Source organism: Harpia harpyja, chromosome 7 (assembly GCF_026419915.1).
Source record: "Harpia harpyja isolate bHarHar1 chromosome 7, bHarHar1 primary haplotype, whole genome shotgun sequence".
In the NCBI taxonomy this organism is placed as follows: domain Eukaryota; kingdom Metazoa; phylum Chordata; class Aves; order Accipitriformes; family Accipitridae; genus Harpia; species Harpia harpyja.
In genome coordinates this window covers 16,815,832-16,837,493 of record NC_068946.1, presented here as the reverse complement: position 1 = coordinate 16,837,493, position 21,662 = coordinate 16,815,832, and the positions used below count along the sequence as shown (strand labels likewise).

Sequence of the window (21,662 nt, the reverse complement as noted above, 5' to 3'; positions counted from 1 at the left end):
TGAACTAAGCGAGCTTTTAATCTGAGCTAGTCCTGCCACTTTCATATCCTAATTGAATCATACTGAAAGATAGCAAGACCCTCACTATTTACACTAGCTATCCTGATCATCACAGAAAACAGCAATGTACTGTTAACAATGCTTTGGTCTAGTAGACTCAAATATTGTCTCACCAAGATACTGTGGCTCATCACCCTCCTCACTCAGCTCATACTCGACACGGAATCCAGAAACTGTATCAGAAGCAGAAACCCAGGAGACAACAAAGCTGTTGGCTGTGATTTCAGTGACTGACTCTGAAGTAGCAACCACGGGAGGAAGAAGAGTTGTCTCTCCTGAAACAGTGTTGCCTACAAGAGAGAAGAAAGAGAGGTTTAATTAACCATTGCTACTTCTGTGTTAACTGGGATGCACAGAACAAAGGCTTATGTGAAGGAGATTAGGTTTTTCCAGATGCCCCACTGTTCAACTTACTTGTCACTGCTGTGGTGCTGGTTGTGGTAAAATCAAAGCGGGTGACTTCTTTGTGGCCATACCGCTGAACACTGATGAGCTGTCCTTCATATATCACACCAGGCTTCAGGCCTGAGATGGTGTAGGAGTTCTGGTAGCCAGGGATGGTGGCTTCCTTCCACTGCCTTCCAGAGTTTTTCTGCAAGAACAAGGGCACTCAAATAGTGAGACACTGCCTAGCCTGCAAGCAGGGGTATCTAGTGACCTAAGCTGCTATATGGTTACCAAGGACTGTGATACTCAAACACAAGTATGACTTGAATGGCTAATGCACAGATGAAATCAAGTTGAAGGAGATGAGAAAAGTATGCCAGGAAGCAGGGCTAATGACCTTTTGGGTAATTAAGTTTTACTGGGGTAAACTGGAAAACAATCTAGCTTTGAACTTTTTCCTTTAAAAGGAGCATTATCTGTGACATATAAACTAAACTCATTCCTTTATCAAAAATGCAGTAAGGCATGAAGGCATGGCTGGAAAATGCATATTTGAAGGCTGTTCACAATAATACTCTAAGCCATCATCTGAAAACAATATACAGAAAAGTTCCTCCCTTCTACCCTGTGTTTGAACTCTATGGGAAGCTCTAAAATAATGCTCCATCCTCTGAGGTTTGTACTCCAGTGCTTTAAAGTCCATTTCATTCAGGCCTTGATCCAAGATACACTGAAGTCAGTAAAAAGACTTGAGTGCCTTTAATGGCTTTGGATCAGGGCCTTTATTGTTCTCTTAATAACAGGCAGCATCGAGGTACTAATGTTCTTAATCATTAAGTGGTCTTTTGTGAAGCTGTACTCAGGGGAACTGTAACACAACTCATCTACATTGGTTAAACCTAATCATTCCTCAAATATGAATGAGCCAACAAGCAGTGGTTAACCAGCTTTGGTTTAGACTTCAGAGAAGATGGGAGATGACTGTTTATTTAATCCAATGCTAGCTGTTTATATCTTCATACCCTACTCATTTTTACCTCCTCATTAATAGGATAAAATCTATCCCAGTTGTCTCTGAATATGCACATGGTACTAAAGCAATGTTTCTTAGGATGAAGAAGCTTCCACAAGGATTTACATTACTTAAAGTGAGCAAGGATATAAATTTGTCTGCTTACTGTGCTAGTGCTTTGGTTAGCAAGATACTTCATGAAAACAGCGACCAGTAAAGTTAGGGCAGGAAAACATCAAGTGTTTGAGTAACATACAGGACTGGTTGTCTTTGATCCTCAGAGTAACTGTTGACCTCAAGAGGACAAGGACACTGAATCAGCAGCTAAAGTTTGCTGAAATTGTGTCAGCCTCTTTCAGACACCAGAAAAAGCCAAATACAGTATTTCTGATGAATGAATGATGATGTGGCACTCACCGGTCTCCAGCGCAAGATGTACTTGGTGATGTGAGATCGTTCAGGAGCATTCCACTGGATAGGGTGGGAGTTTGGCTGATTTGTACTCTCTGTGATGATCACCTGAACAGGCCCAGTTGACCCTGAAAAAAAAGAATTGCCATTTTTAACATACTGGGGATGCTTTTCTTCTGCCATCGTTGTGGAGTCATCAAAAAGCAAGAAAGTTGCGTGGCTAGTATACTATTTCTATACATGGGAAACAAGTTAAATTGTCTTTCTATCCTTAATGCTTCATCACTACGTAGAAAATTGGTGAAGCAGAATATATTCTGGGGGGGATTTAACATGCACTTTTGGGGTTAATTTCCTGAGTTATCAATGAAATAGAAAACTGGAGCGGTCTAGTATAGAAAAAGTCTGCAAAGCAAAGTCATACTGTTCAAAGAGAGGGAGAGTCTCAGCAACTAACTACGTTCATCAATTAATATCTTCTGCAATGAGAGCAGGGAAACAGATGAGAAATGTCTGCCAAATCCAGGTCTAATCTTGTGGCATGATGAGGGCAAACTCCTGATCTGACATTGAAGACACCCTGCAAAGAGACACTAGGCTTTTACTATTTTACTAAATTTCTCAATCAGTTGATTTGAAACACTGAATTTTCATGACGCTGTGGAGCACTCCACAGGTAGTGAGGCATGTCTTCTGCACACACACCACACTGGAAGGGTTGGTGGAAATCTTGAGACAAATCAGGCCCATAAACTCATGAAAATGCAAGTTCAGCAGTGCTCTAACGCTTAAGACTACCGATTGCATTTAGCTAGATCAGGCTCAGGCGTATTTTCTCCACAAAGCTCTCCAACAGAGAAGGAAAGGTTTTATGATCCCATGGTTCTCCTTTCAGTCCCTCCCAGCCCTGCTGGGGAGGTTTCACTGAACGCTCAGCAGCACTGTCCTCATGTTAGTTCTCAGAAAATCCCAGCAAAGAGCACCCTGGAATCTGCAGGAAAGTGACTCATTTTAGCCATTAAATACCTTCACCCTCCCCCGACTCCCAACACTTCTAATTATAATTTATTTGGACAACCATATATACCTGCTCCGTATTTAACAGGACTTCCAGGCAAACAAACATGTGCCCACAGGCAGAAAATTTCAAAGCTCACCTAACCCCAAACCTACATTCAGAAATATTAGATTTGGTTTATTTACACATTTTCAGTCACTCTTGTGTGTAAAGAAGCCCAAAGCCCTGGTCTCCAGTCTGGAGGCATGCATATTTCACATAGCTCAGGGAAATGTTTGTTTAAGCAGTCTGACATGAGTCAATGAAGCTCAGCAAGCCCCAGTAAGAAACTCAAGAAAAAAAAGTCCGAAGAAGGCCTGCTTCCTATTCTTGCCCTCCTTAGTTTGCTGCCCCAAAGAAAGGCAAGTCCATAGTTCTGTCTGCCAAGTGTCCTTTTGCCTTGTCTCTGGCTCACTAGCTGTATGGCCACAGATAGAAATGCAGTCAGTTCACTGACAACACTGCTGGGTATAGGTCAGGTTCAATAGGGTGTTGTTGCAAAGACCTTCTATACAGTGTGCATGAAGCAAGTCACAAAGAGGTACTCACCTTATTTACATGAAGTATGTTGTTGCAATAAACTTCAAAGGGGCTAGTCCCCTTCTACAGCAGGGGCACCTATATTAAAACCCTCTTTCTGAATGAGCCTCACATTCCCTTTCTTACCTCGCAGGGCACTTAGGGTATAAATACATTGCAGCTACTGAGTGGACGGACTCTTCTTAATCTATCTTGATATAAAGGCAGAGAATCACCTCAGCATTGAAACTGCTACATCCAATCCTTATGCAGTTCCTCCACATTTATGCTCAGAGATGGGCTGGGGAACCAATGACATGAGCACAGTCTTCTCTTCCCAACAGGGAAGCCAAAACACAGCCTTAATATTTCATTTTATTCAGATTAAGACAGTGGCAGTTGCAACCTTAAACAGGAAAGTAGGGAGGTTCCCCTTATCATATTCTGTTCATGGAACTGAAACAGAACAAGCCAACAAACAGGCATTGCCTGTCCCTATAAAGATTTCCTGGAACAGACTGGGCAAACAAAAGTTCAAATATTTAATTTCTTCAGGGCACTGATCAGGAAAAATGTTTCATTCTGTGGTGGATTTTGCTTCTGTAGTGAGTAGAAAAGGAAAGACTACACATGTAAGAGTTTTAAGCAATAGAAACTGAAGGTTGCAAGTGTGATATCACTAAAGACTAAGATGCAACGTAAACCCAAGTTGTTGTGTGGACTGATAGTAATTCTCTCAATGAACCCTGGCCTCAGGAATAGGGCCTGGCCCCATCTTTATAATCATGACACCTGTTTGTGCCTGCCAATGAAGGGGGGGAAATGGTTCTGTTTAAAAAGGAAACCAAAAGGAATAATGTACAGAAACCTGAACAGGTGAGGGATGGAAAAATTGCTTTCCTCGTGTCTTACTCAGCAGTTAGATGAGTCAGTTATCTGTTGGGTTTCTTACCAGGATAGGTCTGCAGAGGCTGGCAATGCCATTCTCCAATACCACGACCATAGCAATAGCACTGGTATCTGACACCATGGACGTACTTCTCCCACGAATCTCCGATCTGGTAAAAGGTACGGGTTTCTGAATCCTGGCACTGATCTAAAGGCACAAAAGAGACAGTTAACCACTGTGTGTCACTGAAACTATAGCGAAAAATCTATGCTGAACACAGAAGAGTTAAGTCACAAGAGGCTTTTACACAAAGAAATGTAACAACATTTATTTGCAAATATAGTTACATAAAGAGAAAGTGGCAACAGAAATTGAATCTCAAATCAAGGTTCTTGATGTATCACTGCATGTGTTAAGTTAGATACTAGGGGGCTAATTCAGCTGTGATGCATTTCTTAAGATACTGTTACATACAGGCTGTCCACCTGGCAAGCTTTCCAGAGAAGTCAATGGGGTGTTCCTTCAAGAAAGGATTTATTTTGAACTATCTATTGTGGAGCCCAATTCTACTCCAGTCAACTAAGTTCTCATCCAAAGCTAAACCATGCTGCTCTCAAGAAAATCAATGGCAAAAGTCCTACTGGCTTCAGCAGAATTCAGTTATACTTTATAAGTCTGAAGTGACCCATTAATTTTCAGCAGAGTCTTTCTAGATTTACCATTGTATAAACCAAAGGAGGACAGATCAAATCCTGAAATCAGCTTAGCTAGCATAAATACAACACAGTACCAGCGCTTCAGTACACTTTCTAGTCTGACCTATGCCTGTGTTTCTGGCTCAATGGAAATTTCCAGTGAGAACTAGCATTATGCTCGCTTGGCTAAACAGGAGCCTTCTTTAGACAGAGCCAACAAAATTAAACCGATTGCACCTTTACAGATAGCCAAAATCATTCCCCCTCCCCTTCTTCCAAAGTAGTAATTTTCAGGAGCTTTACAATCCAAGTTCCTCCAGTAAACCTGTATAGATATTACTGTAAATAAAGCAGAACTTAACCACTAGTAATTTCTAATAGATTTTCTTGGCAATAGTTTGAAGTTCTCTTGGATTTAGTAATTGCAAACCAAACAGCCAGGTCTTATCTTCCAATCAAGGTTCACTAGGAAATGGGGGGAGGCAGAAGAGATGAAATCTCGTCATTCCTACAGAAAACCATGATGGTTTTAGCTAACCTCCAGAGTGCTATTAACACGTGTTCTCATCCTGAGCTTTCTCTCTTTGCCAGAACAAAGGGCAGCCAAAAAAATCAATTTATTCCAAGGTAAGTTAATACATGCTGGCGTTCCTTTTTCAGTTCAATGAGAAGACCTGAAGATTTTAGGATAGAGAAAGGAAAGAAAACTGATCCTAGCATCAGTGCCTAGCTGCATATTGTTTTATCAGCATTCAGTCTGAGAGCCATGCCTGCTAGGCCGACAGCTCAAGTACCAGGATTCAGCCAGATCACCCCAGCCTGGGGATAATGTGCCCTGTTACCACAACCTGCTACATTTTAAGAGGTATGTGGCCACAATCCATTACCAATGCATCATCATTGACTTCTTCTGTGGCATGTCTGATAACCCAAGCTTATGTCCTTAAAACTAAGAATGCCCTTTCACTTACCCTCCAGCAAATCCAGCGTTACTTCTACTTTTGCAGTTGTGCAATTCAGGGCAGAAAGTGGGCAAAGACTGGGCCCAAATTCACACATCATTTTCATCATACCATAACCAGTTTCTACACAGCCACACAGTGCGTTTGGCAAGCAGGAACAGCTGGTGACTTACCAACAGGATCACATTTCCATCTCCCCCGGCCCTGGCCAAAGCATGTGCAGTTCAGCATGTGCCCCTCATCATGACGCTTGTGGAAGGTCTGGTTCACATCATAGGTGATACCATCCACAATGCACTGGTCTGTTTGAGAAAGAGCAGAAACAGTTTGTCAGCAATAGCTCTAAAATTTAAGACAAAATCCTTCTGCTTGGTGTATTGTTCCCTCCTTTTGATCAGCCTACAGAGACTGACCATGACAAGCTCCATTCACACAAAAGGGAGCCCTCCTGGTACCTGTGATCATCACAGATTAGTGCTGCATACACACCACTGCTCCCAAGTTCATTTATCAGCAGTGTGCAAATAAGCAACACTTGTAGAAAAGAGATTTGTAGGATGCAGTCCAAAGTACTATACATTACTCAAATTACAAAACTGCCTGGTTGTTCCTTTTGACAGATTCCACGTGTGAAAGAAAATCTAAAACAGCACACCAAGTCTCTCACTACCTCCTCTGAGGAAGGTCTAGACTGAAATACCTCAGTGACTACTGTCTGAAATCATTAGAAAAGGGCTACTCCAAATTCATAAAGATACCACAAAGAGGTACAAACACCCTCATGATGTTATTCTGCTGGGTCTCTCTGCTACACTTTGTAGTAATCTGAAAACAGGAGCAGATCTATTACACTTCCAAGATGCTACTGGTGCTTACTAATCTACTGTTCCCTCAAAACACAGTAACCAGATCCCAATCCCATGCTTAAATACAATGGTATCAGTCTATTAGGTTCAATGGTGATGCATCAATCTGTGATATCTGACCCAGAATTCTTAACGCCAGTCTAATGACAGCAAGGAGAAGAAAGACAAAACAAACACAAAAACCACCCCAAAAGCATGTTGTTTTGTTAACTGGGACCCAAGTGACCCAAGTTCAGTTCTAGAGTCAAATCACAGATCATCTGTCCTTGGGGAAGTGACACAGTTAATCCCAGGCTTTCATTCCCCATCATACTTTCCCACACCACGGGCACAGCATCAGGATAAACCAAACAGCACTCAGACCCTCCTATGGGCACCAAGGACCTTCTCCGGATGCTATGTTTAAATAGCTCTACCTAGACAACCTTTGCCTTTTGAAAAAGCAAAGTATTTCTACCCCCCTCATTAAGAAAGGCGACTTTAACTCCAGAATGAAACTGCAGAGAACTAGCTGTGTTTGTGGAAAAAGGAGTTTTACAGACCAGAACTTTTAGCAGTGCATTTCTCACTGTTCTGAAGGAAACTCATAAAAAAAACCTCTCCCAAAGCCCTTGAGTGAGCCTTTCCCTATAAATTATATCCCATTTCAGCAGTGGTGTTAAGAGTCCTTTCTTGGCTGCTTGACAACAACCCCCCTGCCTTTTCCAGACATGAAGCCAATGCTGTGAGCTAGCTGTAGGATGATCAAATGTCTGTGCTTTTAAGTCTTCTTTTTTTGGTATTGCTTAAGCACTTCTCCACTTGGATCACTCATATAAATAAGTAAATAAATAAGAGTAATCTCAGTGGTGTCCTGCCAACTTTTCATTTAGATTAGCAAGCAAAGGGCTAATCCAGCACAGAGGAATTGAAAATTTCACTGCAGAACAATAAAACAGAACAGCTCTGCATTCAAACTGCAGACTACTCTGGAGTTTTGTCTGTTCTTGAGAAGCGGAAGTACCTCTACCAAGCTCTCCACAGTCACAGTGGTACCAATTCCTAAATGTAGACAAAAGGAGGTAGGGATACCTACTGACCAAGCTAATCAGGGTTTGCCTCTGCTTGCTAGCCTGCAAAAGCTGAAATAGTACTTTTCCAGCAGGTAAACAAGACAGGAACTTTGCACAGCTCCTCTGATTCCCCTTCTACTCCAAAGAAAAGCTTGATAATATATAGTTCTTGAGCCTGGGCTCAAACTCACAATGATGGAAAAGAAAAACAATTTCTCCCACCCCCCAAACACTTAGACTAAAGGGGTGATATCAACATGAGAATCAGCACCTCTGAGCTGTGAATAGGCAATACAAGTCCACTCTCCGCGGCCATTTCCTACACAAGTACATCTCATCATATGGCCCATGTCATGTTGTTTATCCCACTGGTCCCCAACACGGTACATGACACCATCGTTGGTTGTGCAGATTTCTTCATGGGCTGTTTGAGAAGAAAGCAAGAGGATACTTTATGTGGCTAGAATTAACAAGATCTTGAGGGCTTAGAGCATTTGTAATGCCCCTTCATACTGTGTAGTGGTTTCTGCATCTTAACAAGGAAGCTTTAGGCACCCACTCAATTTCAAACAGCATTTTTGCTGGGTGATGACATTCTGTAAGTGCAGATCCCTTGTAGGGGCTCATTAATTTCAATTTTCTTTTGAAAGCTACTAGAAATAGCTTCTGTACAACGTCCAAGGGGTTCTGTGTGAAAGAAGTAGTTCTTGTTACATACATGCCTTTATATGAGCATAGCCATTTGAAGACCTGCATGTCCCACAAGCTGTTTAAGGACTCGGATGCTGCATTGCCATTAGTTATCAAATTTCATTTAAGAATTAGCAGTCACACTCCCTCACACACGTCCCGTCCTGACATCACGGAGACTAGCATGGATTGTAGGAATGGACTACAACATTGATTTTGACATAACCGCCATTTTCAGGGTAACACACTGATATTACAAGTACAGACTTAGTCCTAACCACAGATTGGACAAGATGAAGTGATAAGCCATGAGGGAGAAGCTTTGGTAGATGCAAGATAAAAACCTCACTTGCTACAAAGCACTATAGTTCAATGTTCTCTATGGATCTACACCAGTTTGCACCAGCTGAGAAGTGTGCCTACCACTGGCTTGTAGCAAGGAAGTAATGAAAATTGCCTTCTCCTGGCATTGCCTAAGTCTCTGCTAGAGGTGATCAGTGGGAAGAAGAAAAAAGACAAAACAAAACTTCAGAAATGCCTTAAAGGGTTTTGCGCTGGAATGCAGCTCACTGGAAGTCATCAATAACTGACCAACGACAGACAGTTCTTTACTTTCCAGCTCAAAGAACCACTTATAGGTATTCCATAATCCCTTTATGGCTCTCAGCCTTACCAGCCATAGGGCAGAAACCAAATTTCTGGTCAGCATCATAGTTCTCGGTGGTTCCACACCACTTCATGTTGTCTCTCCGTCCCTCAGAAGTACAGTCAGTGTAGTTGCGGTTGTTGTACAGGAAGGGGAAGTGGCACAGAGCACCATTGGAATTGCCACCACGTGTCTGGACCAAAACTGTACAAAAGTGAAAAGAAAACAGATGCAAATGAATCCTGCATTCTCCCTTAGCATGTGTGGAAGAGCTTGGAAAACAAACCACTAGCACTATTTTTTCCCACATGTACCCTGTATATTATCCACAGGCCTCCTTCTTGGCTTTAATTAATTCAGATCTGGAAACATAAGCCTTGCACAAGGTCAGTTCAGTTCAAACATTGCTTTGGAAGGAGCTGCAGAGCCAACCATGGGACTTCCTGGGGAATAGGGAAAACCAAAGCTTACTGTGTTTGGGAATTAGCTTTGCAGACCCTTTGTGCCAAAGCCCAGGGAATCAAACTCACGGTTCTCAGCATACCTGTATTATCTCACTGAGGCTATTACCCTGTTGTGCCCTTTGGCTTAAAGTAAAGCCTTAGCCCTCAGGAAAGGGTTAGAATTCAGTTATGTACAATACAACAAGTCAAAACCTCTCTGCAGGTTGGAAGCTTCATGTTTTGCAAGCAGCAGTGGAAAGAGGGCTGTAATCTACCTGAACTACTCACCTCTTGAGCAACTCTGCTTTACAAATAACGGAGAGCAAGGAGGCATTTGCTGAAGTTTTTCTGTATTGATATTTCTCATTCCCCACAGTGTATTACAAGAAGTCTCACTAAAACAAGAATGTGTGTGTGGACAGGGACAGTGGTTTTTTTTTGTTTTGGGTTGTTTTTATTTTTGTTTTTTTAAAGAAGAATATTGTATGTGCTGCAGAGAAAGGCTTGACTTTTGTCAGAAAAAACAACTAAAGTAGAACAGAGTAAAAAAAAAAAAAAATCTACACAGAGTAAGCACTATTTTCATGTGGGAATGTGAAAAATTCTCTTCAAGGTCAGATCCCAGAGAAGCTGCCTGTATACTGTTCCATGATGTCTGAAGGGCTTTCCAGGAAGTGCAACCACACAGGTAGATCTGTGCTGTGAAGGGAACACTGACCATCCACAGACAAGAGGGAATGCTGACACATTAGTCATGCACCAGCTCTTGATCAGGGACCACAAATCACATTAAAATTACTGCTATATATGGCAACCTGGCTAGACAGTCGGGACGGAGGGAGTGACAGAGGACTGCACAAACTGTACTCCATGGATATCATCTTCTTCGCAGCCTAATATGGACATTACCATAGCAATTCAGCCAAGCAAAGGCAAAGTCCACGTATCCTTTGGGCCAAAGCTCTATCCTGATAAGGTACTCCTGTTCTAAGGTCAGCTCGGAGGAGAGAGAACAGGACTCAGACTACACCTGTATCATCCTAAGCATCCTCCAAAGTTGCCAAGGGGACAAAAGTGCCCTGACACTAGGCAGCCCTCCCATTCACAGGGCTGTCTTGCTGCTGAGGAACGGCTAGAGTCCCTCCAGACCACCGGAATTGTTCAGGCAGCCTGTCCCTATGTTCTCTGCTCCTCCCTCCATCTGTGCACAAGGGTCACGTGTATGTGAAGATCCTCCAAGAAGAACTTACCATTCTGCTCAGTACAGAAGGAGTATCTCCTGTCCTGCTCAAAGTTGGAAGTGGTGCTGCACCAGAGGTGCCCATCTGTGCGGCCTTCCGTGGTGCAGGAATAGAAAGTCCGTCCATCGTAGGTGAAAGGAAGAACACAGGCTTCTCCATCAGAATTGCCACCATACGTTTGGGTCACGGCTTTAAAACAAGCAAATCACAGTATTGGACTCTGGCTTAAAGCAATCCCCAAATCTTATGGCTCTAAAACAGCAATAGCCCCTCTGGGCCAAGTCACTGGCTGCTGCAAACCCACACTGACCACCATGGACCTGGGCCAATACACACCAACAGACGACTTAGCTCCGCAGCTGTGTCATTCTTTTACATTCTTTTGCAAACATATATTATTGCAGCTTGATTTGAATAAAGTTATTAATGCTGCTCCCCAAGGGCTCTGTTTTCCCTCAGCAGGTTATATATAACTCACTGGGAAATGTTTCTGCCCTACAGAACCAGGCTTCAAATAACCAAAACAACTGTTTCTTCACCCCTTGCACTTTTCTGCAGTATGTCTTCTTCAGAAGACATTTCTGATACACACACAAAAGGATTCTACTTTGAAATTAAACCACAGGGCAGTCCCAAAGATCTCACTGAACTGAACAGGCACTAAACACAAACCCATACCTATTTCCTGGCAGCTGACTCCATTGCCCAGGCAGGTACAAAGCATTTGCTGGCTGCCCTGTGTCTTGAGCCACTGCATACCCACAGAGTACACCACTCCATTATCAGTTATGCACTGGCCATACGGCTGAGGCTGGGGCTGTTGAGGTTGGGGCTGGTACAACGCAGTCTGCACATTCGTGAAGCTAGGAGAGCCAGATCCTGCAGCAGAACATGGGAGAGAAGTGAGACGTTACATGCAAAGCTGAAGAACAGAATGCTTCAATTAAATGCTGAGATAATAAAACCTTAGGCACTCCATCAGACTGAAGGCACAACTCTCTCAGCTTCCCTAGACACATTTGAATTATTCCACTTAGCAAACTTCAAAATTAAAAGAACAACTCCCAGTTCTGCTGATGATAGCCTCTGGTTTCCACCACTGTAGAGTGGCTTTAGAAAAGATTAAAAGAGTCAACTGCTTCTCACAGGAATTGTTTAGAAACAATTTTTTTGGAAAAATTTTTTTAGTTGAAGGAAATCTAGAATAGAAAAATCAAGATCAGTGACAAGACAATAAAAAATTACCAAGGAAGCAGGGAGATAAGGCAAAAGGATTCATTTCGAATTTTTCATTGAAAAAGAAAAATAAAACACAAATATATTCATTTACTCTGGAATTTTTAAACTTTGAATCAAAGTTTTTGGCCCATTATCATTTGGAATAATACTGAGAGACAAAGAGGCTTGCTGTCTACATTATGGAAATTTTTGCTAATGATTCCCACAGGAACCTCCACAAATTCAGCTCTGCTAAAATAGGGGAAATAATAATGGAAACAAAATACTGGCACCCTTGAAGCTTTGTGCATCTTGAAGTTTCGACCTGAGAGTTTGACATTAACCTGCTGGTACTGAATAGTTAAAGGTCATTTACCAAGAAAAATTCAGTGTAGGTACTGCAGGAAATCAGAGAATTTTTACATTGCACTCACCAACAGGAAACCCAGACCCTTAAAACAGCAAAAAAAAATTTAGAAGCTGAAGACTTTAACAAATGTTGGGCAAAAAATATATGCTACCTATAAACCAGGTAGTATTTCATACCAAAATTACAAGCTATCTACTGTACGTGTATTAAATAGCATTGTATGCATTCCTTGACATTTCTGGTTTTTAAAGCTCAACCATTAGTAGGTGTATTTATCTTGTCAAAGAAACCAGATGGTCTCAGTGGAGTTTAAATTAAGGACATTTCAAGAAAGTTACCCTGAGGCAAATACATACAAGTTCAAATATTAACTTGAAGTGCGATGCTTCCAAGACAAAGCTAGTAGATAGTTCCTGTGGATGCATGGTCCTAGATGTGATTTACTGCACTGTGATTGTGCAGGCAATCACATCTGTATGTGCAAGCCCCATTTGTACATGGAAACAAGGTATAAATTAATCTTATTCTACACATGCGTAAACAAGGAGCATCTCGGGAACTCTGACCCTCTTTGCTGCTGATCTTTCCCTGACAAGACTCTTAAATACCTAAATTAGTATGGCACAATTCAACACCAAGTCCTAGCCATTCAAAATGTGCCGTTCCTTGTCCCTTCCCCTACTTTACACACTATGATGCCCCACTTACCAGTGCTAGTCGTATGCAGGGATGTGTGTCTTTCACATTTCCATTCACCTCTGCCATTACCGGTACAGATGCACTGAAGCAAGTTTCCACGGTTATCCTTCTTGCTCCAGGTGTCTCCAATTCTGTAGGAAGTCTTGGTGTCATGGTCATTGCACCTATCTGTACAAGGAACATGACTGTTAGCTATTTCTGCATTGGATGGCTTCACCATGCAATTTGTAGTACTGAACCACTAACACTATCAAATGAGCTGATAGTTTAAAGCCTTTATTGAAAGCCCACATCATTTTCTGCGGCCCACTATTGCAAGTCCCATATGCACTAAAGCCTGCATTAAACTGCATAGGCTGAGAGCATCTGAAAATCCTGATGCTTTAGTTTAAGGGAAAATACCCATTTATTTCCAAACTGCAATTTCACTTTGTAGCCATTGTCAAAATTAGCATCATAACATTACCAGTGTGAACATGGTAGGCTATCTTCAAAATCAATGTGAAAAAGCACATTCTGGATTGAAAACATTCCTGCTAGTTACTTTTAAAGCTATTTTAAGCCCATTCTGTCTGACATACACCTTCAAAGCTTAAACTTGTTTTAATGTCTTTTTTTTTTTTTTTTAAAGCAGAAGTGTTTGTAGCTGGGTCATTTCATATTATACACAGTGCACAGCTCAAGTTCAGGGCTCTGCTTCAGCTAGAAGAAACCAAAACCTGTTTGAGGGCAATATGTTAAATTCCATTTCTTCCAAAAGAAGTGTGCATGAAGCTCCAGTAAAGTTAATATAAGCTGCTCATGTCATACCAGGAATATTAGACTTTCTAAATCTCCCTGTTGTCTTTAATAACCCACAGCCCCTGATGAATTGAGTAAATGGGTTCAAAGGACAGCATAACAAACTACTTTTGTCTGGATGCCAGATCCACATGGATTAACTAGTTCTTCTTCCATTACCACATTTTACCTTCTCATTCAAGGGCAACCTGATACAGTGGCTCAAATATAATCATGGATCAATGAACACGGATTTATGAAGAGCTGTGGAAGGACATAAGCATCATGCCAGATTGCCACTGAAGGATCACACAGGATAGAATATGAATGTGGAATACACATTACTAATTTGCAGTAGTTAAAATGACCAAAAATTGAGTATTTGCCAGAAGGGTGGTAAATTGGTGTAGTATTCACAATATAAATTTGCAAATGTGAAAAAAAAAAACCCTGTCTTACGGACACTCAGATTCTCAAGTTAGACAATGAAAAGCTGAAATGTCCCCCAAGAAATCAGCTGTGATTCTGGAAAACACTGGCCATAAGATATGTAACAGCAACACATACTGAAGCATAATGCCACTTTGTGGGCTACAGCTATCATTTTACATACATAAATCTGAATTTCTCCATTTGACTACATTTGAAAAAAACAAAATGAAAAATGAACAGGTCATTTTATTGCAATTTCCCCTAGGATACAACGCCGACCTCAGTTAATGGGAGGAAAGATACTGCCAAATAATTTTTAGTAGTAATAACAACTCCTCCAAAATTCACAAACAACACATTCTGTTTTATTCATTCCTATTTGACAATTAATGATTTTTCCCCATGTGTTTTTAACAGACTTAATATTGTCAAGGCTGGTTTGATTTTTACAGCTTATTTCTTGACCAAGTCTCTCCAGATCTTCAGTGTTAATCACAACCCTCCTTAGTGTTTTAGTTCTTTACAGGTCTGCTGTTTATATCAGCAGAAAGGCATTATCTGTGTGCCCCAAGACAACTGAGTATGAGGCGATTTAAAGGCTACAGAAGAGTTTCTCAAACCTTGCGTAACAAAGGTATAAGGTACAAAGTTAACTTTTCTTGAGGCAACTAGTGTGAACCATGATAGCTCCACAACAGAGCTTGCTCCTAACAAAATAGGAACAGAAGGCACATAAACAAGCAAGATTTGGGATTTTAAAAGCCCTGTTTGCTTTGCAAACAAAAATAAAATAGAATATTTGCAGTAACGTCCTTCAATGATGTAAAAACTAAAAAAGTCACCTGCACTGGTGAAGCATGTTTACACTGAAGACAAAATGGTGGGAAAAACTAACAAGCTAGATGGGAGAGCAGACAAAACAAACCCTGTTTCAGCTAACATATACATTGAACAGTAATAAAGAGAAAAAATAAGAAGACATTTTAATCTGGCAGATCCTGCTGTTGGAGCAGGTAACTCTTTCTCTTTAAAAGCACCTAATTCTCCCTCAGGAGGCTACTTTAAAAAACAGAAACAGAGCTATTAAGCCAAACTCTCTGCCATTTTGCAGACCAAGCAATTCCCCCGACTTCCTGGGGGATGCGCGGCTGTGACTCAGCTGGCCTGTGGTTTTCTTAAATCTTTCTCTCTAAAGCAGTTTAAAACCCCAAATAATCTAGCCGTTCTGTCACTAGCACAGATCACAAGCTCTTCCGCATGTCCCCAGATGACAAATGGCAACCAGAATGCGCTAACATTCCCCTCTCACCTCAGGGGGATCCGTTTCCCACCTCTTTTCAGGCAACAGCCATCCCTCTAAAACTACTGTCACTTGCAACAGCGCAGAAAAAGGAACACCTTTTCTTTTTGACGGACAGATTTGAAAAATAAGCAAGATAAATAAAACGGAGCAGCTGGCGGGTGCCAGGCCACCACTTACTTCTGGAGGTGCAGGTGATGCGGCCGCTGCCCTCCCCCAGACAGGTGCAGTCCACCATCATCCAGCCCTGGTAGGGCTTCTCCCAGGTCTCACCGACCACGTAGGACGTCCCGGCCGTGTTGTCATAGCATCGCTCGGCTGCGAGAGGGAAGGGGATGAGAGTCCACCCAGGGCTATCCCACATTGGGACGCCTCTGGGAAGACAAGGAAGAAAAGGCCATACACCCTGACCGAGCTGGGGGAGAAGAAGGGAGCCATCACTTACCCACAGGCTTGCAGGTCCACTCGCCCTTCCCATTGCCCAGGCACACGCACTCCAGCATGTAGCCACCAGTCTCGTGGGGCCGGCGCCAGGTATCACCAATCTTGTAGGACTGGCCACCCTCATGACAGCGATCTGCCGTGGAAGAGATGGGAGCTGAGGTGAGTGACAACACCAGGGACAGCATCACAGGGACAAGGTAAGGGCCACCTGGCCAGGGGCGAAGGCGGTCAGCTGGGGCAGAGGTGGGAGGCAGTGAGGAGAAGGAGGGAGGCAGGCAATGGCCACCACCTCCTCCAGCCTGCAAAATGGCGCCTACCATTTTCTACTGGTACCCACCATTTTCTGAGCATCCCAGGCCTTGTCCTCTCTCCTCAGCTAACCCCCTCCAGGTTTCAAACCATGGCTGAGACCTGGCTGGTGAAAGGGAATTCCCAGGGCCTGAGGAGGTGCTGTTTCTCCCTCAGGCCCCGCTCACAGCCTGAGGGCTGGCAAGGGAGGGTTTGCCTCCATCTTGTTCTGAGGTGGTACTGCTTGGGACTCTCCATGGCCATCCCTATATAGCATGAGGGACATGGTGGCCAGGCTAGCATGTGGAGAATAAGGAGGTGCTTGGTGTGACACCCCAGTGGGACATCAGTCCTCTTGGGTTTGGAAACCCTGCCCTGGAAAGGCAGATTCCCAACCTGCTGGTGCCCCACAGCCCTGAGGCAGTCCAGACCCACCACTTGGCCCAGGCTCAGGGAGCTAAAGAAGGTGAAGGGCAGTTTGCAAACATAGGGTCTTCTTCCAAGGAAGTGAGGAAAAACACGTACCTGATCATTTATTAGGAGCCACTAAAATGTTTCATTAGCTCATTTATGAAAGCAAGGAATCTAAGAGTTATGAAGACTGATTCAAAGCCAGTTGCAGTCAATGCAACTCTCCAGTGACCTCTAAACCAGGCTGATGATGACAAAATGAGACTGCTCTTATGTTTGCAATTTCCTTACCGACTCTTTCTTTTCTTACAAGTCTTAACATCCCTGCCCAATAAAATGCTGTTAAATTCAGAAGGGCTTCAGCTCTACCTGTTAGATTCAATGCATTTTTTTTCCATGCTATAATGATGGCTGGCTTTTGAGTCCTCTGTGGAAATGCTACTAGGATCAGCATGTGTGTCTTAAACAAGAAACTGCATACTTTCAGGGACTTTGAAATCTCAGTCTGAAAGTCCTGACACACAGTGATCTTCATCTCTGCTCACAGAAAGCCTAATTATGAACTGAAGGGAAAATGTGAACAATTCAGTGACTTAATAAGGAAAGGATTTCCAGAGACATGAAAAGGAGAGCTGGGGAGAAATGACCAAGGGAAGAGAGGGAGGAACAAGAGGAAAGTATGGGTCAGGTTGGTGAAAAAGGAGTTGCATAAACATGTTGACCTGGTGTCTGGGTATCAAATCCCAGCTCCCTCAGGGACAAGTGTTGGCATGACATTTTTGGAGGACAGGGGGACTGGCTCTCAGATGGTATTTATTATTTATTCAGAGTAGTACCATTAATGCTGGTGGTGTTATTCTGACTCCCCAGCTGCAGAGCAGACCCTCACTATTTTTTTTCCAGTCAAAAAACTACTGTTGTAAATGCGCCTGTGAAGATGTAACACACTCTTGTACATAGTAAATGTACTAACCTGTATGGCTGGACACTAACAGTAATTTTTGTCCTATGTTTTTACACATAGCACTTTACCTCTTAAATAAGAGGAATCTGGTTGTGCAAATGTATGTACATCGGGCAAGGACTTTCAATTCCAAGATTTTAATGGGCTTTGTTCGGATTAAACACCCCAACTCTAGCTAATGGGCATTGGGAATACTGTGTAAATTGCTCTGGAAAATATGACACTACGGAACAATAGCTCTAGTAATAGGCTCTTAGTTACATACTGGCAATGGTGCAGCTGATTCTCCCACGTCCAGCTCCAATGCAAGTACAGTCCCAGATCATGGAGTCCTTGGGGCGCTCGTAAGTCTCCCCTACTCGGTAAGTGGATCCAGTGTATTTGTCAAAGCAAGTCTCTTCAGCTATGAGGGGAGAAAAATCAACTTCATATAACAATACCAGTAACATGTACAGTCAACAGAAACACACATTCCTTGCCTCCTCACACAGATGCTCTTTTTTTCCTGGGGAAAAATGCATCTCAGTCTCCTCTTTCTTCCTGGGATGGAACAGCAGAGAGGAATTTGAGTGAAATTAACCCCCTCAAGGTCCCCAAGATGCTGAATAACCTCGACTTCCCTCCCCCAGTGAGCCAAAAGTTGAGCATGGCACATGGGAAGGCATGCCCTGAAAGGACCAATCCCAGCTGTTTGAAGTGCAACAGTACAGAAGACAGGAGGGAGCAAACATCCCCTAGAAGCTGTGTGCTTTGTCATGCTAATTCTCCTCATTCTGCCTTGGCAAAAAATTGAGTACATTAATCCCAAATTCTGCAGCAGTCCCACCGAAGTCAACAGCACTACTTGCTAATTGTTGACACTCGCACATGAGTAAGTGATTACAGAATGGTTATGTCAGTGCTGCCACCAGACTTGAGATCTGCAACAGAAGAACCTTCTTCACTATTGGACAAAGTTAACTGTGCCATAAGGGAAACTTGCTATTGGACTTCAAAACTGTCAAACTTGGGAATCCCTGCAGGGGAAGGAAAGGTAGATTAAACCCCCTTTTATGGGGGAGTAAGGGGATTGAGTATTCCTTAAAATACCCTAGCCATGAGGCAGGCAGCACACAAGCCTTGCAAAACAGATTGCTGGGATGCTCCCGTCTGTGTTACACGAACACTGTCAGCCAGGAACCAGTTTTTCCTCTCTTATCTCCAGAGCAACATAAAGGAGCTATGGCGAACCAGTGGCTTCAGACCAACAAATACAGATAGATCACATCCGATAATCTAAACTACATTGCATCCTAGAGAGACACATCTTCCAGCAGATACTGCATTTAAAGTTCTTTCTGTTACCTAAACTTTTTCTGCAGAAGACTAAACAATCTCATTTTACACTCAATTATAGAAAGCTCACAGCACGACCGGGGGGCTGTGGAAAGTTGTAAGTTGAAATATTTTTAAACAAGCTGACAACACTGCACAGCTATGAAAAGTTGGGGTGAAGCAATCAAACAGCACAGAGCCAGAGCTGCAAAGTGACTCCAGATTTGAACTTCCCCATGCGAGTCCAGGAGTCAGTTCAGTTCATTATAAAGAAGAGGTTGGCTCCAAAATTAATGTTTAGATCCAATCCTCCAGAGAGATGAGTGATGCTTGGCTCAGGGTTCTGGTGGCAGGCCCATCGCTAATGAAAAGCATTTCTTAAAATCCCAAGCCAGATCTTCAGTGTAATTGAGCGTAGATCCGTTACTGACCCTAAGTATCAAACTTCAGCTGAAAACCCAGTCTGCCAGGTATAACTCGGCACAAGGCTTAGCTTACTCGGCATCAAAAGCCATGCTGGGGTCTTGAAGCAGACAAAAAAGACCACCAACTTACGTTCAGGCTTGCTTTCGCAGTTAAACCCTCTGCTTCCACCGTAGCAGGTACAGACCAGCGTGTTTCCCAGGTAAATGCGCTCCCACTGCTGGTTTATCTGATAGTATCTTCCATTGTCATAACAGGTCTCTGGAGGGGAGAGGAGGAGGAGGGGGAAGAGAAAGAAAAGTTCGGAGCTACCGACGGCAGAGGCAGGCAGGGAAGGGGGACGGCACAGGCAAACCGCGCCGGCAGCGGGCACCGGCTGCTCCGCCGCAGCCTCACACGTGTACGGGTCCCGCCGTGCCCGAGGGGCAGCGCAGGGCCGAGCCGCCGAGACCCAGGGACAGAAAAAACCGCCCGGGAGGCACCCAGAGGGGCCGGGGCTCCGGCTGCCGCCGCGTTCCGCGGGCTCGGGGCGACGCTCACGTCCCGTGCGCGCTGCGCAGGGGTCGGGCCGGGCCGGGCTGAGCCGAGCCCTCCGCCGTACCCTGCCCTGCTCCGCCCGAGAGACCCCATTCCGGCGCGGTACTCACGCTTGCCCTGCGCCGGGGTGCCCTGCGGTACCGAGGTGGTCTGCGCCTGCCGCCGGCTCTTGCCGCCGCCTCCGCGGCGCTGTCCGTCGCCGCCTCCCGCCGCTGCAGCCCCCAGGCAGAGAGCGAGCAGCGCCAGCCGCCACACGGTGCGGCCCGGCATCCTGGCACGGCACGGCACGGCACGGCACGGCACGGCACGGCACGGCACGGCACGGCACGGCACGGCACGGCACGGCACGGCACGGCACGGCACGGCACGGCACGGACAGCGGCGCCGCTCGCAGGCAGCCCGACGGACGGGACAGCGGCGCCGCCCGGGCGCTATATAGGGCGGGCGGCGCGGGGAGGGGGCGGCCGCCGCCGCCCCGGCGCCCATTGGCCTCGGCGCCTCCGGGGGGCCGGGCGGGGGCCGCCGCCGCCCCGCCGAAGGCAGCCGGCCCGGCCCGGCCCGGCCCGGCCCGGCCCGGCCGCCACAAAGGGCCGAGCGGAGGCGGGCGGGGCGGGGGCTGCGAGCGGTGGGCAGCGCGGGGAGCCCGGTCGGGGTGGGAGGCCCGTCCCCGCAAGGAGAGCGGGCTGTAAGGAGGTCGTGCCATTTTGTGGAACGTTTGGCTTAACAAAATGGCTTTTGGAGGGAGAGGCAAACTTTTCTTTTTCCTTTGAGCAACGCTGCCTGTAAGCTGATACGGCTCCATTCAGCAGAAATAATGCTCTGCACAGGCGAGAAGGTGAGACATAACATAGGTGTACAGGTTTGAAATAGGAAACCCTAAGTGATGTTTCATCTGCTGCTGGTGACTCAAGGTTAAAATCTTTCACACCTCACTTGGAAAAAACGGTGTGGTTACATTCTGCTCAAAATAAATCTAATAGCCTCATTCTTTGACTTGATTTCTTGCTATGCAAAATCAATTTTGAGAACAAAAGAAAAGTGAAAAAAGAAATGGTAGGCCTTGGACCCCTTTTAAGCGTACGGGATTGCCAGCGTGATGATCTAATGTAACCTTGCTGTATACAAATTTTGTCCTTACCTCTGTCTTCTTCCCATAACCATCTCTGCTGCTTTGGGGGGGGGGGGATCTCTTTTCCCTAGGTTGAAGGAATACTGCAAAGCAGAGAGCATGCACAGTAATTGTGGCTCTCAAGCAGGAAGCCATTAGTGAGCGAAGCACAGTGTGCCCCATGTTGGTACTATGCCTGGACCAGCATTGCAGATTGTATAGGAAGGTCATGTAGCTAACCTTTTTCATGCCTCTCACACATACTCTGTCTTGGCAAAGGGATTTTTAATCTAAAAGTCTACTGTGGTTCCTGATCTATTAAAGCAACTCTTCAGACAAATGTGAGTGTGAAGTAGTCTACAGTGTTTCCATACACCTTAAGCTGAACATCCACAGGTCTCCATAAGAGTTCTTCAGCAAGTTGAGCACCAAGCTGTAGTTCCA

The 21,662-nt window shown here is 44.4% G+C and overlaps 1 protein-coding gene across 6 annotated transcripts in view; it reads right to left on the bottom strand.

Moving 5' to 3' along the window:
• The window catches only part of FN1 (fibronectin 1), a 55,665-nt gene extending 35,257 nt beyond the window's left edge, over window positions 1-20,408 (bottom strand). For 2 of the 6 annotated variants that reach the window (XM_052791759.1, XM_052791760.1), the window contains exons 1-15: window positions 20,221-20,408; window positions 19,706-19,834; window positions 18,102-18,239; window positions 16,175-16,306; window positions 15,910-16,047; window positions 13,227-13,385; window positions 11,609-11,809; window positions 10,940-11,119; window positions 9,274-9,450; window positions 8,182-8,334; window positions 6,166-6,294; window positions 4,399-4,542; window positions 1,877-1,998; window positions 475-652; window positions 174-350 (exon numbers count right to left, since the gene is read on the bottom strand). In XM_052791759.1, the coding sequence (XP_052647719.1) occupies window positions 174-350; window positions 475-652; window positions 1,877-1,998; window positions 4,399-4,542; window positions 6,166-6,294; window positions 8,182-8,334; window positions 9,274-9,450; window positions 10,940-11,119; window positions 11,609-11,809; window positions 13,227-13,385; window positions 15,910-16,047; window positions 16,175-16,306; window positions 18,102-18,239; window positions 19,706-19,834; window positions 20,221-20,380 (2,317 nt within the window). In that variant the 5' untranslated portion in view covers window positions 20,381-20,408. The remainder of the gene's footprint in view (window positions 1-173; window positions 351-474; window positions 653-1,876; window positions 1,999-4,398; window positions 4,543-6,165; window positions 6,295-8,181; window positions 8,335-9,273; window positions 9,451-10,939; window positions 11,120-11,608; window positions 11,810-13,226; window positions 13,386-15,909; window positions 16,048-16,174; window positions 16,307-18,101; window positions 18,240-19,705; window positions 19,835-20,220) is intronic. The other 4 variants (XM_052791757.1, XM_052791761.1, XM_052791762.1 and 1 more) reach the window with 2 other exon arrangements.
• Window positions 20,409-21,662: the final 1,254 nt, after the last annotated feature.